At 41.4% G+C, this 15,910-nt stretch overlaps 1 protein-coding gene across 1 annotated transcript in view; it reads left to right on the top strand.

The window, feature by feature from the left end:
- The first annotated feature begins 11,460 nt into the window (after window positions 1-11,460).
- Window positions 11,461-15,910, top strand: part of SCUBE1 (signal peptide, CUB domain and EGF like domain containing 1) — a 210,808-nt gene continuing 206,358 nt past the window's right edge. Inside the window, exons 1-2 of the mRNA XM_032221864.1 lie at window positions 11,461-11,517; window positions 12,030-12,243. Of these exons, the coding sequence (XP_032077755.1) occupies window positions 11,461-11,517; window positions 12,030-12,243 (271 nt within the window). The remainder of the gene's footprint in view (window positions 11,518-12,029; window positions 12,244-15,910) is intronic.

Below are 15,910 nucleotides of genomic sequence, written 5' to 3'. Positions count from 1 at the left end.
AATTGACAATGTCAGCAGCTTATAAGGAAAATATGTATAAAATGTTCTACAGATGGCACCTCCCCTCGGTGAGATTGGCAAAAATGTACCCAAACATATCACCAGACTGCTGGAAAAGCAGACAAAATCAGGGAACATTCTACCATATGTGGTGGACGTGGCCAAAAGTAAAACAACATTGGAATGGATTAAGAAAATGGCTCGAAGAAATAACCAAGCAGCAAATAGACATAAAACCAGATTCGTTTTTAATTGGAAATATTTACAGGGAAGTATGATAAAAAGAACCACAATATCTCATTTTACATATCACAATGGCAGCCAGAATTATGTATGTACTAAAGTTGAAGAATAATATCATTCCATCAGAGGAAGAGGTGATAAGGAAAGTCTTAGAGTGTGCAGAGATGGATAGACTCACAAAAGAGATCAAAGATAAAGGAGAAAGAAAGAGACTATTACACAGTATGGAATGAATGGTGTAAATGGTTAGAGGACAGGTGTAAAGCTTAAGGAAAGATTAAACAAAGAAGATATAGAAGTTAGAAATTAGTAATAAATATATATAAATGGAAACGACATACAGTGAATGATTGTAACTCAAGAAATGAATGTATGTATTAAAACACTGGAATTACATGTATAGTCAATGAGATACTGGAGTGTGGGAGGGGGAGGAAATCAGAGGTGGGTTCCTACCAGTTCGCACCTATTCGGTAGAACCAGTTCGTCAAATCTACCGAACCGGTTAGAAGAGGTTCCACCAGTGGACCCGGAAACACTGTTCCCTCTAAGGTGCGCGGCTGCGCGGCCGCGCACATGGCAAGAAACCCCCGCGCAGAGGTTTCTAACTGCCGCGCAGAGGTTTCTTTCAAAGCAAACGTGGGGAAGTCCTTTGCGGGTGGCTAGAACTGGCCGCCCGCAAAGGACCTCCCCAAACTTGTTTCAGCGGCAGCTCTCAGCCTACGGCGGCAGCGTCACACAGGCTGTGGAAGGAGCGGGAGGAGGAGGGAACCAAAGAGAGGCTTTTGCCGAGTCTGCGCCCCACAGCCAGGACCGTCCTTGCGCCTCAAGCTGCGTTTCTTCCTGCAAAGCCCTTCTGGCGTCAAGCGGAACTCTCGGGTTGCCCGAAGGGCTTTGCAGGAAGAAACGCGGCTTGAGGTGCAAGGATGGTCCTGGCTGTGGGGCGCAGACCCGGTAAAAGCCTCTCTTTGGTTCCCTCCTCCTCCTCCTCCTTCCACAGCCTGTGTGACGCTGCCGCCGTAGGCTGAGAGCTGCCGCTGCCGCTGCTGCACAACTGAGGGAGGGAGAGCGAAAGCAGAGGTAGCCTCAAATTTAATTTAAATTCTTTAAAAGAATTTTTGGATTTCTCCTCACCAAACCTTTAAGACTGAAAGTTTTTCCTTACATGAACTTGAGCTAATATACTTAATATGAGAAAGGTGCAGCAATTAACACTGCTTTTTAAAAAGAACAATATTTCTCAATTGTTTATCTGTATGAAGTCTGCCTATCTTAAGTTCCTACTATACAAAAGATATTACCTTCTAAGGCAACCTGTATACAATACATTAGTGGCCAATGTTACATTGCTCCTAATGACAAAATTAGAGCTGTGTTAAGCCTGTGAAAAAAATCCCAAATGAATAAAATCATTATTAAGACCCAATGAAAAAATTACAAAAATTATGCATAAACTTTCATGTTCCCCAAATTTCCAATCCAAAACTTAACCCAGATTCTTCAGACATAGATTTGTAATTCAGAGTCAGACTTGATTATTAGAATGAATGCATTAATCAGGGGTGAATAATGTTGGTGAAATCTCATCTAACCTTCCATAATAATAACATACATACACAAATAGCTGACAGCCACATCTCTGAAACACTATTAAATCTGAACTAAATGTTTATCTAGAACTCAAATAAATAGCTGCTTTTTGGTTTTATTTTTTAAAATATTTATCAGTCTCTCTTTTATTCCATACTTCTGGTTGAAAGACTATTCTATGTCATGCTAAACAAATGCATATTCTAGTGGCGGTGGGGGCTCGTTGGCATCTTCAGCAGCAGCCCTGCCTCCTGTGAAAAAAACCGAAGATGGAGCAGATCCACGCAGATGACGTTGCTGCAACATGACTGGAGGAGGAATTCTGGGAGTTGAAGTCAGCAAGGCTTAAAGCTGTCAGGTTTGAAGACCCCTGGGGTTTTTTTTCCTAAAGGGTTAGGGGTGCAAGGGTCTTGTAACTTGACAGCTTTAAGACTTGCGTGCTTCAATGCCAGAGTTTCTGAGCCAACATTTTGGTTGCTAAGCAGGACCGTTGTTAAGTGATACTGATATTATATAACACTTTTAATTAAGCGGGTACCTTGAATAAACATAACTTTGAGTTTCAAATAATACTGATTTCGTTGTTGTCTTAGGTGACATCTGTGAAAAAAATTCAGGTGCTCAGGCATGAAAATGTGCCGCTCAAACACTATACTTTTCCGCTCACACTGAAAAAAAAATTAGAGGGAACATTGCCCGGAAAGCAGGCCACACCTACATAAGAGGTTCCAAAATTTTTTGAAACCCACCACTGGTCCTTGGATATGATTATTCTACACTATCATGCTCGTATTTATAAAACTCAGTGCCTCTGTGAAAGATAAGGATGGCTACTGCGTTTGTGGTGCAATCAGAACATTGCGTATGTTGAAGTTGTTTTAATGCAAACCAAAGATGCCTTTTAAAAAACAAGTTTACATCTTATTCTTATGCATGCCAGTGCTGTGTGTGAGGTAATTTAAGGTGGTTCTGACAAGTGTTGTCGGCATCTTCATATCCGGTCACATGGGCAGCAAGCCACTCCCATCCGGTCACATGGGCAGCAAGCCACTCCCACAAAGGAGGCCACACCCACAGAATAGGTTCGAACAATTTTTGAAACCCATCACTGGAGGAAATGCATGGATATAATGGATGTATACTGATATGGAAATGTTGCATAGAAGGAAATTGTCAAAGTTTTTTTTCTTTTTTCTTTAAAAAAACTCTGTATAATAAAAATTGTTTTAAAAAAGGAATTAAATCTCTAAAACCATTGCAACTTTTTTTTGGGGGGGTATGCCATAAGTGACTCAAGGAACCATAAATGATTACAATGAGATTGCTCTGAAGGTGCCGAATATTTTATGCTTTAAGGTAGAAATGTACAACTTCCATTGGTTCTAAGATAACACCAGAATTTCTCCAGAGCTCATGGATGTATTTATAAACTGGTTCGGATGAAGGCCCACCAGAAGGAGTTCAGGAATTTTAAGGCTGAATTGGATTCCCTACAAATTCAAGGCTGTCTTTTTGCTCTTTAAAGACCTCTCAAATCCCCAAACAATGAAAAAAAGGGGGAGAGACAAAATGTTTGCCTTTATACACTCTGTGGGCTTATTGATGATGGGGGTGGTACAAAAAGAGTGCCGATGTCCTGAGCTTGCATTTTTGAGCTACATCTGCCTTTCTTAAATATAGGCTTCCTTACTTATAAAACTTCAACAGGGAAATCAAAGTATAAAGTTTCTATTCACGTGGGAATTCTTTTTCTCCTTCTCCTCCTTTTCCTCCTCCCCCTTCTTCTTCTTCTTCTTCTTCTTCTTCTTCTTCTTCTTCTTCTTCTTCTTCTTCTTCTTCTTCTTCTTTTCTTCTTCTTCTTCTTCTCCTTCTCCTCCTCCTTCTTCTTTTTCTATCTACTGCAGGATGAAGGCCTCTTCCGCATTTTTCCAACCTATATGGTCCTGAGCTTTCTTTTGCCAATTGGGCCCACAGTACATGCTGATGTTGTCGATCCATCTTGTTTAGGTGTCCTTGGTGGATGCTTTTGATCAAGCGGAATCCATTTTATGACTGCCTTGGTCCACCTGCCATCAGTTCTTCTTCCTATATAACCAACCCATTTCCACTTCTATTCTTTTACTCTCCTGATGATATCATATACATTTGTTGTTCTCTAATCCATGTGCAGGTCTTTCTATCTTGTCTTGTAATGCCGAGTATGCATCTTTCCATGGCTCCTTGTGCCACTCGTAGCTTTTGCATCAATAGTGAGGTTAGTGTCCATATTTCTCTGGCTGGCATATGTTAGAGCAGTTAGCTCACACCCGATTGAAAACTTTTCTCTTCAGGCATAGAGGGAGGTTGTGCTTAAAAATTAAGCTTAGTTTGCCAAATGCCTACCAACCACATTTAACACACTGTTCAATTTCCTTTATTGTATCACCTCCCATTGAGATCCATTAGCCAAGGTATATGTACCGTATTTTTTGGAGTATAAGACACTCCTTTCCCCCCAAAATTGCATAGAAATGTGGTGCATCTTATACACCGAATGTAGCCATTTTTGGCCACCCAGAAGTCCCACCCCTACATAATACAAAAATGTTGAGGTATTCGAAACAATGCAGAGAAGAACAACAAAGACAAGGGATGTAGAGGCCAAACCGTACAATGAATATAATTGAGGAGAATCGCTAGTCTAGTCTAATAAAGAGAAGTACCATTGTTGATATGATAGCAGTCTTCCAATACATGAGGGATTGTCAAAGAGAAGAAAAATACAACATATTCTCTAAAGTATCTGAGACCAGGACAAGTAGTAATGGGTGGAAGATCATTAGAGATCCAACCTAGAGTTAAGGAGAAATTTCCTGACAATGAGAACAATTAATCAGTAGAATGCCTTACCTCCAGAAGTTGTAAGTGCTCCATCACTGGAGGTTTTCAAGAAGATATTGGACAGTATTTGTCCAGAATGGTATAGGATCTCCTGCACGAGCAGGGGTTGGACTAGAAGACCTCAAAGTCCATTCCAACATTAGTAGCGTACATTTTATGTTCTAGCTCACAGGTGTCAAACTCACGGGCCGCAGGCTGGATGTTTCATGTGTTGATCACCCCTACCCCCAGCTTACTGAAGGGGAAAAAAGTCATAATACATCATGTGAAGACATGATGACATGAGTTTGACATCCCTGTTCTAGATGTTCCATCATCCAAACATGTAATTCAGGTCTGAGCTAATCTACTTTGGTGTCTCGCGCAGCAGCTCGGTGGTTAAAAACAGAGGTGGGTTTCTGCTGGTTCACCACGGATCAGGTGAACCAGTAGTAACAGCAGCGGGAGGCTTTGCCCATCCGCTTCTGCACATACCCAGAAGCTTCTGCACATGTGCAGAAGTATCACACAAGCATGAGCAAACCAATAGTAAAATAAACTGAAACCCACTACTGGTTAAGATGCTGGATTGAAACCTGGAGCCCAGGTTCAAGACCTGAGCGACATGCGACCTCCCATCCTTGCCCCATCTCCTGTCCCTCTAGCAGTTCGACAGCATGCAAATGCAAGTAGATAAATAGGTACCAATTCAGTGGGAAGGTAACAGAACTTCAAAATGCCATGCTGGCCACATGACTGCAGAAATGTCTTCAGACAGCACTGGTTCAATGACTTTGAAACCGAGATGATCCCCTATTCCCTATAGTTGACAACGACTAGAGGAATAAAATCCACAGGGAATCCTTTGCCTTTTTTTTATTTTTAACCCTAATCTGCGTTTAGTTTTTAATGTCTCAGTCAATGATTGGGGCCTTCAAAAGCCACGGCTTAAGGCCTATAAAGTCTAGTTTTACAATCAAGCAGAATCAAAACCAAACATGCTGTGATATGTGAATAATTTCATTTAGGGTACCAATGGTTTCTTTTTACTTCTACTACATCATCATCGGATAGATCTGATTCCTGATTCCTGGAACACTCTTTCACTCTTTAAAAACATCTGAGTGAATCCAGGAAGAGGGAAGAGGCAGAGGGGCTGGAAGTGTGTGTGCTGTGCACAGGCTGTGAGTTTTAAAAACGTCTGAGTGAATCCAGGAAGAGGGAAGAGGAATGCCCACATGCAAACTGGCAGTAGTGCCTGCCAGAACCCACCCCTGATTTATGCTTTAAAAGTAAAAAAAAAAAAAATCCCCAATGTAAAAATCCCCAATTTTCAAATGCTGCATTAGAAGCATACCTTATTGATCAATTATTAAGCAAATTAAACATTTGCTTAAAAAAAGAGAGCCAGTGGTGGACTTCAGGATATCAACCATGCCATAGATTTCTTTTATATCTCTGATGGTAGTTGCAAGGAAGTTCAATAAAATAGAGCAGACTGTAAAACTGCTGAAATGTCAAAATAGACACTACTTATAGTTTCCATGCCAATGAGCAGTCTATGAAACTTAAGACTAACTGTATTTCACTGCATGCTTACTCTAGCCCCAGTGTATAATTTAACACTTCAAATGCATCTATGGTCTCTTAGCTTGTTCTTACAAGCCCTGAGCCTTATTTCTTCTATGCATGCACCTTATGTAGGGAAAATAAATGGGAATGTAATCTAAGTGTTTCCAAATAAAAATCACTATTTTCCTACATATCTGATTAGAAGTCAATTAAAACTTGCTCCAGATTTCTTCACAGTTTGAATGAAGATGAATAAAAAGTAGATCCTATTTGCTTTACATAAAATTCATTTAAACCAAAAAAGATATTTAGAATAGAATAGAACAGAACAGAATAACAGAATTGGAAGGGACCTTAGAGGTCTTCTAGTTCAACCCCTTGCCTAGACAGGAAACCCTACACCACTCCAGACAAATGATTATCCAGCATCTTGATAAAAATGTCCAGTGTTGGAGCATTCTCAACTTCTGGAGGCAACTTCTGTTCCACTGATTAATTGTTTAACTATCAGGAAATTTCTCCTCAGTTCTAAGTTGCTTCTCTCCTTGATTTATTTCCACCCATTGCTTCTTCTCCTACCCTCAGTACTTTGGAGAATAGCTTGACTCCCTCTTCTTTGTGGCAGCCCCTGATATTTCCATTGCCCTAATACAACTCTGAAAAAAATCAATGATGTTAGAGCAATGACAGTGCTTGGTCATTTTGCAATCACAGCTTGAAGAGGTATAAGCCATAGTAGCTAGCTACCCAGGATCCAGTTCCTCACCCTTCACATAGATAAATCAGGTACGCAGTTATGCAGAGAACGTAATTGAAGACAAAACTGAAATTTCAGACTGATAGATAATAAAGTGAATCCACAGAAAATCAAAGAGAGATATAGTGAGATACAAATACACTGCAAGGCAACTCCGATGAATTGGTCAACTGGAAGCATTATTGAAGATAGATATAGATATAGATATAGATATAGATATAGATATAGATATAGATATAGATATAGAGATAGAGATAGAGATAGAGATAGAGATAGATAGATAGATATAGATGTGTGTGTGTGTGTGTGTGTGTGTGTGTGTGTAAACTTTGCCAAGACTATATCAATTTTACATGGGAAAACACCCGAATACAATAAGACCAGCACACACACACACACACACACACACACACACATACATACATACATACATACTATATACATACATACATACAGGAAGAGAAACTAATAAACAGCTGAATGGACTGTACTTTATCCTGAGAACCCACCTTCACTTGCATACAAGCAAACTGGTGAGATAAATATGCATTAAATAATACAGATCCATATTCCATCCTAAATATTAAGCAAGGTGATGATCACGGCCCTGCAATCAAAGCCTGGGGTTTTTATGTGAAGAATTTTCTATCACAAGGTTGTGGCTGTTACTTTGAATTCTTTAGCCCCTCCCTTGGGAGACCCCTGAAAGTGATAGATAAAGACTCTTACTAAACTTTACTTTATTGTTCAGCCCTTGGGCCATACCAAAGTGCAGAGTTCCAGACATAAATTATTACTAAAATCTGATAAAAACAATTGAAAATGGAATTGGAATAAAATACGATTTAAAATGAAAATGGAATAAAATACAGTTTAAAATGAAGATGGAATAAAATATAATAATTTAATACATAGATAAATAAACTATGATAAAATTATATTTCGGTGTCACCCCTACAATCTACCCCAATCAGCCCCACATTGGCCCATCTCAACCAAACCATTTTGCTTAAGTACTATGCTGTGTTAAATGTTGTTTTCAGATTCTGGTCGCACATAAGGTAATTGTTTTTACTAAACAATTTATCAGTCACCATACTACAAACCAGATCAGCATATGTACCAATTTCCTAATCTGGTCCTGGGTGATCATTTTGCCATTAATTGATTTGGCACTCAACACTTAGCACTTTTCAAGTACCATCACATTTTAAGTTAGTCGAACTGGGAGAGCCTAAAATGCCCTTTCTCTGTAGCATATTCCAACTTGATTATCATGACCTCCAATTCATAACCAGACTGCATTTTGACATCTGTTAATTAGATAGATAATTAATAGATAATAGATGCAATTAAACATATATTTTGAAACCATGAACTTCTTGCTTATGCCTTGAAATTCACTAGATGGAGCTCTAAGGTATCAGGGAATCATCCCAGGGGACTAGGCTGAACATTTTCAGTGTGGTAAGTCAGCCATAAACTCACAAGTGTTCCTTTGTGCATTTTTGCACCAATGTAGAGAATAATGCAGAATAGAAAGCATTTGAAAAGAATTTTTTTTTTAAAAAAAATATTCTTGTATTACCAAAGAGAGGTTGAGGCATTTGGAAAAGTGTCTTGAGTTAGAGGCAGAAATATAAATTAAGACAAGAAAGGAAGAATATGCATTACATGTCTCTAAAATATTCAATATATTTGGAAATTGTCAATTTCATACAAGTACTCTTAAAACTTTTTTTTTCAAGGCATCCGTGTATCAGAGGGTCATTTTATTCTATTCTATTTTACCTATCTCAGCTTCTTTCCATTTAAAAAAATATATATTTCCCAGCATATTTCTAAAAATAATCTAGGTATATATTCCAGTGTAGAAAGTGCCCAAAAAGCGGATAAGGAAAGAATGAAAAGCAACAGAATGCCTGTCCATTTTGGTGGCATTTGGACCCAGGACTATTTAAAAGATAAGCGCTTGTTTGAAGTATCTCTCTCTCTCCTTTACTTGACAGAATTATTTTATCGATCAACGGCCAATTAAACTTGGCAATTTGATATATCCTCATTAAAATTAATAAGAATAACTTGTTAACAGGGCAGGACATTTAAAACACGCCCCCCCCCCTTTCCTTTTGGCTCTCTCTCCAAATGTTATGGAAATCTAGTAGCTGCTATTAATGGTAATGACCCAAAGCAAGTGGAAAAGGCAGCAGCTCCAGCTTAGATGAGCCTGAAGGCAAAGCAAAAAAAAAAGAAAGAAAGAATAGAAAAAGTTTTCTTTTAGTCTGCGCCATGAGGGGGGAGGGGAATCCCTCTTACTGTTGTCAAGGAGATTTGCTGTTGAGTTTCTGGACTCTGCAGGCTTCAAAGCCCCTCTCCCTTTAGCCTGTAAGGAGCATTTTTTTTTTCTTTTTACAAATCGGGCTGTCACTGAAACCTAAGGGAGGGGGTGGGGGGCAGAAGTTGAAGAGCCCCCTGAAAATAGGAGTGGTCCTACTCTAAATCCTGTCGAAAGAGACCCACTGGATCTGAACAGGAGTCCTTGGTGTGACATTTAGCCTACAAAAAACCAAGGGAAATCAATGAACGCTGTCCGATTGTGGAAATGCTGGTCTGATTGTGGGAATCCGCTTCAAAAGAAGAAGGAGGCTCTCTGGAGTAAGGAGAGGATGGGAGTGCGGCGTGTTTGATTAGGAAAAATGCTCTTGTCCTTCCATCTTATGGAAGGCTTTCTACAACACCCAAAGCCTTTCCCACACAAGGGTGCCCACTTTTGCTACTTTTGGTCCTTCAGCCACACTTGGCTGGTGGAGGTATTTTCTGTGCCAGGAAAAGCATCTTTTCTTGATGTCAACAATCACACACAAAAGGAACTGGGTTACTGTTAGTATGCTGCTGCTGCTCCTCCTCCTTATTATTATTATATTCCTTCCTAGTACCTATCTCTTCCCACTTATGACTATAACCATGTTGCTTGTATCGTTACGATTTATATTCGTTTACTTGTTTCCTAGAATTTTTTGATTGCTCATTAGCAATCTATGACTATCACTGAGTGTGGTATCTTATGATTCTTGATGAACGTATTCTATTTTATTTTTCTTTGTGTACACTGAGAGCATATGCACCAAAGACTAATTCCTTGTGTGTCCAATCACACTTGGCCAATAAAGAATTCAATTCTATTCTATTTAGGTTGTCCCAGGGGGTGGGGGTGGGGGAGACAAACACCTCACCATCTCCTAAAAGGGGAGGGGTGCAGCTCCAAGTGCATGGTCACAGTCGCCATGTTGACTTTTATGACCTCTTCCCCCCCAACCCCCCCTCCTCATGCCTTGCAACCAGAATAACAGGAGGAAAGGGACCTTGCCTGAGGCTAGTCCTCCTCCTGGTGAGATTAAGGCCACTGGAACATGGCTTGCAGAGAAATTAGAACAGATAGACTAGAACAGAATTCTTTATTGGCCAAGTGTGATTGGACACACAAGGAATTTGTCTTGGTGCAGATGCTCTCAGTGTACATCAAAGAAATGATACATTTGTTATGAATCATAAGGTACAGCACTTAATGAGAGTCATAGGTACAAATAAGCAATGAGGGAAACAATTAATATAAATTGTAAGGATAAAAGCAAGAAAGTTACAGTCATACAGTCACAAGCAGGAGGAGATGGGTGATAGGAAGGATGAGAAGACTAATAGTAATAGCAATGCAGCCATAGTGAATGGTTTGACAGTGCTGAGGGATTATTTGTTTAGCAGAGTGATGGCATTCAGGGAAAAAAATTGCCCTTCTGTCTAGTTGTTGTGGTGTGAGGTGCCTATAGCAGTGTTTTTCAACCACTGTGCCGCGGCAAACTAGTGTGCCGTGACATAGTGTAAGGTGTGCTGTGGGAAAAAACACTTTATATATAGTCAGAAGGCACAGAGTTAAATTTTTTAACATTTTCTAATGGTGGTGTGCCTCGTGATTTTTTTCATGAAAAAAGTGTGCCTTTGCACAAAAAAGGTTGAAAAACACTGCCCTATAGCATCATTTTGAGGGAAGGAGTTGAAACAATTTATGTCCAGGATGTGAGGGGTCTGTAAATATTTTCACAGCCCTCTTTTTCAATATAATAATAATAAACAATATAACAATATAATGTATCATGACACAGACGAAATTTAGCATTGATTTAGTAGTTGAATTTACAATAAAACCCTTGATTTTATCTCAGAAAGTAGCTCATTTACCAGAATGAACAAAACAGCAACTTTTAAGACTACAATGCCTTTATGGCAGTCTCCCTGTGAGGAAAATTGTAGTGGTCCTCATGGAAGGTCCTCAATGGAAGGCAGGTTGACACGAATTGTTTTTTTCTGCCGTTCTGATTATCCTCTGAAGTCCCTGTCTGCCTTGTTGGGTTGCAGAGCCAAACCAGACAGTTATAGAGGCGCAGATGACAGACTCAAACGATTCATCTGTAGAACTGAATCAGCAGCTCCTTGGGCAGTCAGTGAGATTTTCCTCCCCTCTTTCTTGGGGGGTGGGTGGCATTGTTTTCTCTTAGACGTGAAGGGGGGAGAGAACGGGCACCTTCCTCCTAACCTAACGGATAAGTCCAGCTTGTCCCGAGGAAGAGTTAATTGTTGGCTTCCCTCAGTCTGTGGCATGCAAAGGATGTTGCATCTTCCCACACACACCTCACCTCCTCCCCCCCCCCCCCCACGATTCTTCCCCCTCCCCTCCACAGCCAACGGGGTGCATCTGTGTGAGACGAAAGCCCTCAAGGCTGCGGTCCTCCTTCTTTCTTCTTCTCCACCCACCCATCCCCGGGTGCGCGAAGCGTCCCGTCCGCCGCGTTCCTCGGGCCTCCGAACCGAGGGAGGGAGACCCAGACGGCGGCCGCCCGCCCCTCCCCCCTCCCCTCTCCCCCCCCCTCCCCTCCCGCGAGGAGCGATTGGCATTCCGCCCCTCCGGTCCCGCCCACCTTGCTGTCCCATCTGCGAATCAGCGGGATGCTGTCAGCGCGTCAGTTGTCTGTGGCTGCCCTCTGCCAGCCCGGAGCGCGTCTTCTTTAAGCGAAGGGGAGAGGGACGGGGGTGGAAAAAAAAAAAAACCACCCCGCCAGGTTGCGCGGAATCCCGATCCGGAACATGGGGACGTGACTTTGCGCGGCGCTTGTGTCTGACTCTGGCGATCCTCCAGCTTGACAGGTTGACCGGCGGCAACGGGGTGCCAGGTAAGAGCAAGCGAGCAAGCAAAGCAGCCGCAGCAGCAGCCGGGGCTGTCCGGAGCTGGCTTCCCTTCTCGCCCTCTCTCTCCCCTTCTTCCCTCCCCGAGCACCAGCCCTGGCTTGCCCTGGGAGTCTGAGGCTTGCCTTTCTGATCTCTCTCTCTCTGGATGCCACCAAAGGGGAGATAAGGGCTTAGTTTTCCCTGGGAAGGAGAGGGCTGGAAAAGTTACCTTCCCAGGGTTGGTTTTCTGTGGGTTCTGAGCCTGAAAAAAAGTTCACTTTTCCGCAAAGGGAAAAAGGCGACTCTTAGGATGAAACGTTGTTTAGGGACAACCTGTCTAGACAGAAAAGTACAGGAGTTGCCCTGCATCAATACAAGCCATTAATTACAACGTGTATTAACTTCAATTTATGTTCTGATTTTCCCCAGCCAGCTTCCCCTTTTTAATCCAACTTTCACAGGGTTCCCTTATTACTTTTTAAAGATATTGTATGCTTGGAGATGTGAAGTTCCCTCTTCAGTTTTTTTTTTTTGAGTCTGGCAGTTTAACTGTTAAACGGGATGTGCGATGGTAATGATAGGCTTCATCCTCTCCTTTCTCCTTTTAGAGGATGCTGATAGTTTGTTCAGCCCATATCTGGGTTTGGGCTGGGGAGGAAATGCCTTGCCTTTCCCCAAGCAAAATATTGTGCACCTGGAGAGATCTGTCCACGCGTGTGAGGTTTTAATCCATTTATTTTGATGTAGAAATAGGTGCAAAGTGATTGGAAAAGACAAGGCACCATTGCCTCAAGCCTTTCTAGTGAATTATATCCCTGGATGGTGACTTTGAAGCTCTTAACGAAAGAAATAACATTATTTGAAAGCTGACTTGCTGGGTTTCTGCTTGATCCGTTGGGCTGGACTTGACTTTTGTTCTGTGAGTCCCTACCGAAGAGTGCAAATTTCCTCCCTTTCCTGCGCCAAACTGAGAAAACTTCAATTATCTGACTTCCAAGATAGCTTAACCAAGATACGTCTACTCCATCTTTTAGTAATTCTTATTCTTTCCATGTTCTGAATAGTAAACTTTTTCCAGGTCTGGTACTGAAATGTGCTTTTGAATTTACTTTGGGGAGATCCATCAAGTATTTGGGCTATCGGAAGATTGACAAAAATCAATGAAATTGTATTTGTCTCTTACTCTAAGGAAAGTAGGTAATTTTCCAAGAAATGGGTAGAGTGAGTTGGCATGTTCCAGCTCTGACACTGGGCATTTCCACATGTGACCTGCAGATGTCCTTTGGTTGTTGTGAAATGGTCCATTAAGGAAGGCTTCGACAAAGGTGTGCAGAACGTGACCAAAATGTGAAGATGGTGAAATTCATTTTTTTATAATTACTGGTTCTGTGGGCTTGGCTTAGTGGGCATGGCGGGGGAAGGATACTGCAAAATCGGCACGACATAACCGCAGTAGACTAAAGCGTGCCGACAACACCGCGATGTCAAAAGCGCGATGTCAAAAGCGCGCCCACAACAGCGCGCCGACAACAGCGCGCCCACAGAAGCGCGATTTAACTTAAGGTAAGGTTTAGGGTTAGGTTTAGGGTTAGGTTTAGGGTTAGGTTTAGGGTAGGTTTAGCGTTATATTTAGGGTTAGGTTTAGGGTTATTTTTAGGGTTATGTTACAGCGCGCTTCTGTCAGCGCGCTGTTCTCTGCGCCCTGTTGTCGCGCGGTTTTGATGGTGCGGTTTTGTCACCGCGCTTTAGTCACACGCGCTTTAGTCTACGGCGGTTTTGTGGTGGAACCGGAAAATCCCCATTCCCTCCCCACTCCAGGGGAAGGATACTGCAAAATCCCCATTTCCTCCCCACTCCTGGGGGAAGGATACTGCAAAAACTACATTCCCACCCACCCCACTCTGGGGCCAGTCAGAGGTGGTATTTGCCAGTTCTCCGCACTACTCAAAATTTCCACTACTAGTTCTCCAGAACCTGTCAGAACCTGCTGAATTTCACCCTTCCTACAACGGTATGGTAAAATCCGCACGCGCACAAAATGGACAGAGCTTCGGTGGCACTATGGCAGCCGCCATCTTGAATATTTTCACCCTATCCTTGGGTCCAGTTGTCACTTCTGCTGTTCGTGATGGGAACAGAGGCCTTTTTGAATCAAAAGTTTGAAATTTAGGCAGTTGAGACAAAAAAAATACTTATTATGGGTGTCCTACTTGAGGACGGACTAAATAGTTACCTCTCCCTCCCTCCCTCTCTCCTTCAAATCCTCAAGCAAATTTACTCCTCTTTGTGGAAGCAAGTAAAATAAATTAAAAAAAGAAGAAAAGAGTTGGTGCTATTCCATATCCCTACACACAGACATTTTGATGGAAGAGGACAAATTTTATTCCCCAACAGATATGGGCAAAGCAAAGTATTGTCTGTCTCTTTATATGTCTGTGCTAATAATCTAAGGTTCTCAGATAGTTTACGGAAATAACTGTTCCCCTCCTCCCCATACCTCATATCTTTCCCTTTGCAAAAATCCTCTGAGGTGCAGTGACAATGTCTGGTTATTATTGCTGCCTCTTCACAGCTGCTCACCCTCTGCTTGATGCTTGATGGAGCCTTTTTTAATTTCTCATTGGAACATTTCTGAAACATTGAGTGTGAGGCTTTTAAGCTAACAATCAAAGTGGTTTTCATTCTGGGGCATATTTTCTTGAGGTCTTTACGTTTTAAGTGGCAAAAATAAATCTACCCAAGGATGGTGCAGGTGTGTGGTTTGCCTCCCCCCTCCTCTTTCCCTCCCCTTGCCGTGTCCATAAATAGCATTAATCAAACTACTTTTTGTTAGCCAATTGCTAGATGTATTATTATTCATGGTTTCTATGAGTCCCAGATGGGCTGCTGGTATTAAGTTTTAAAACAAAATGGCTTAAGGCTCTTCTGGCTGTGAGGCAAAATTAGCCGATTGACATTTCGGCCACAATCAATAGATGTTTGCCACTTTCTTCCCTAAACACCAAACTGATTCCCATGGAAAATGCCCTTCCAGATGCTTCTAGCAGTGATCGGCTTTCTCTGAACAAGGGTGGTTTTTTAAAAAAAAAAAAAATCAATGCTACAAACCCAAAATTAATGAATTTTCTTTTAGTTCTTTATTGCATATTGAATATGTTGACCTGACTTGATTATTTTTCTACATAATATGGGCTTTTTAAAATAAAGTGGGTTTTTTTTTTCAACACGAGCATTTATTTTTCCTGTTGAAAGTAAGGGCTAATGTAAGGTTAATGAAAAATTATCCATCTGTTTTTAAGACCTAATGGTGAAAAATATTCAGAAGGGTTATTAGTTAAAAAGCAATAGTGCTTTTTAGTGTTGAAATATTTTGCTAAGAAAAACTACTAAATTACTAAAAGGTTAATTTGACTCAAGGGACTCTTCCATGATTTTCAAAACATTTTCTAGTCCACAAACAACACACATATATATTGACAGTATATTGTCATTAACAACCAGTTCTCTGCCCTAATGACCAGCTGTGTAGTGTGGCTTGGTGGTCATGTGACTGGATGGGCGTGGCCAACTCAACATCACTCATGTGGATGGGCGCTTTGCCTTAGCTGTTACAATATAATAAGGGTTAACCAGAGAGGCAGTTTCTGTAAGCAGGGCAATAAAGATTAGGCT

The sequence above is a fragment of the Thamnophis elegans genome, chromosome 7 (assembly GCF_009769535.1).
Source record: "Thamnophis elegans isolate rThaEle1 chromosome 7, rThaEle1.pri, whole genome shotgun sequence".
Lineage (NCBI taxonomy): Eukaryota > Metazoa > Chordata > Lepidosauria > Squamata > Colubridae > Thamnophis > Thamnophis elegans.
This window is presented reverse-complemented; position numbering and strand designations above follow the sequence as displayed.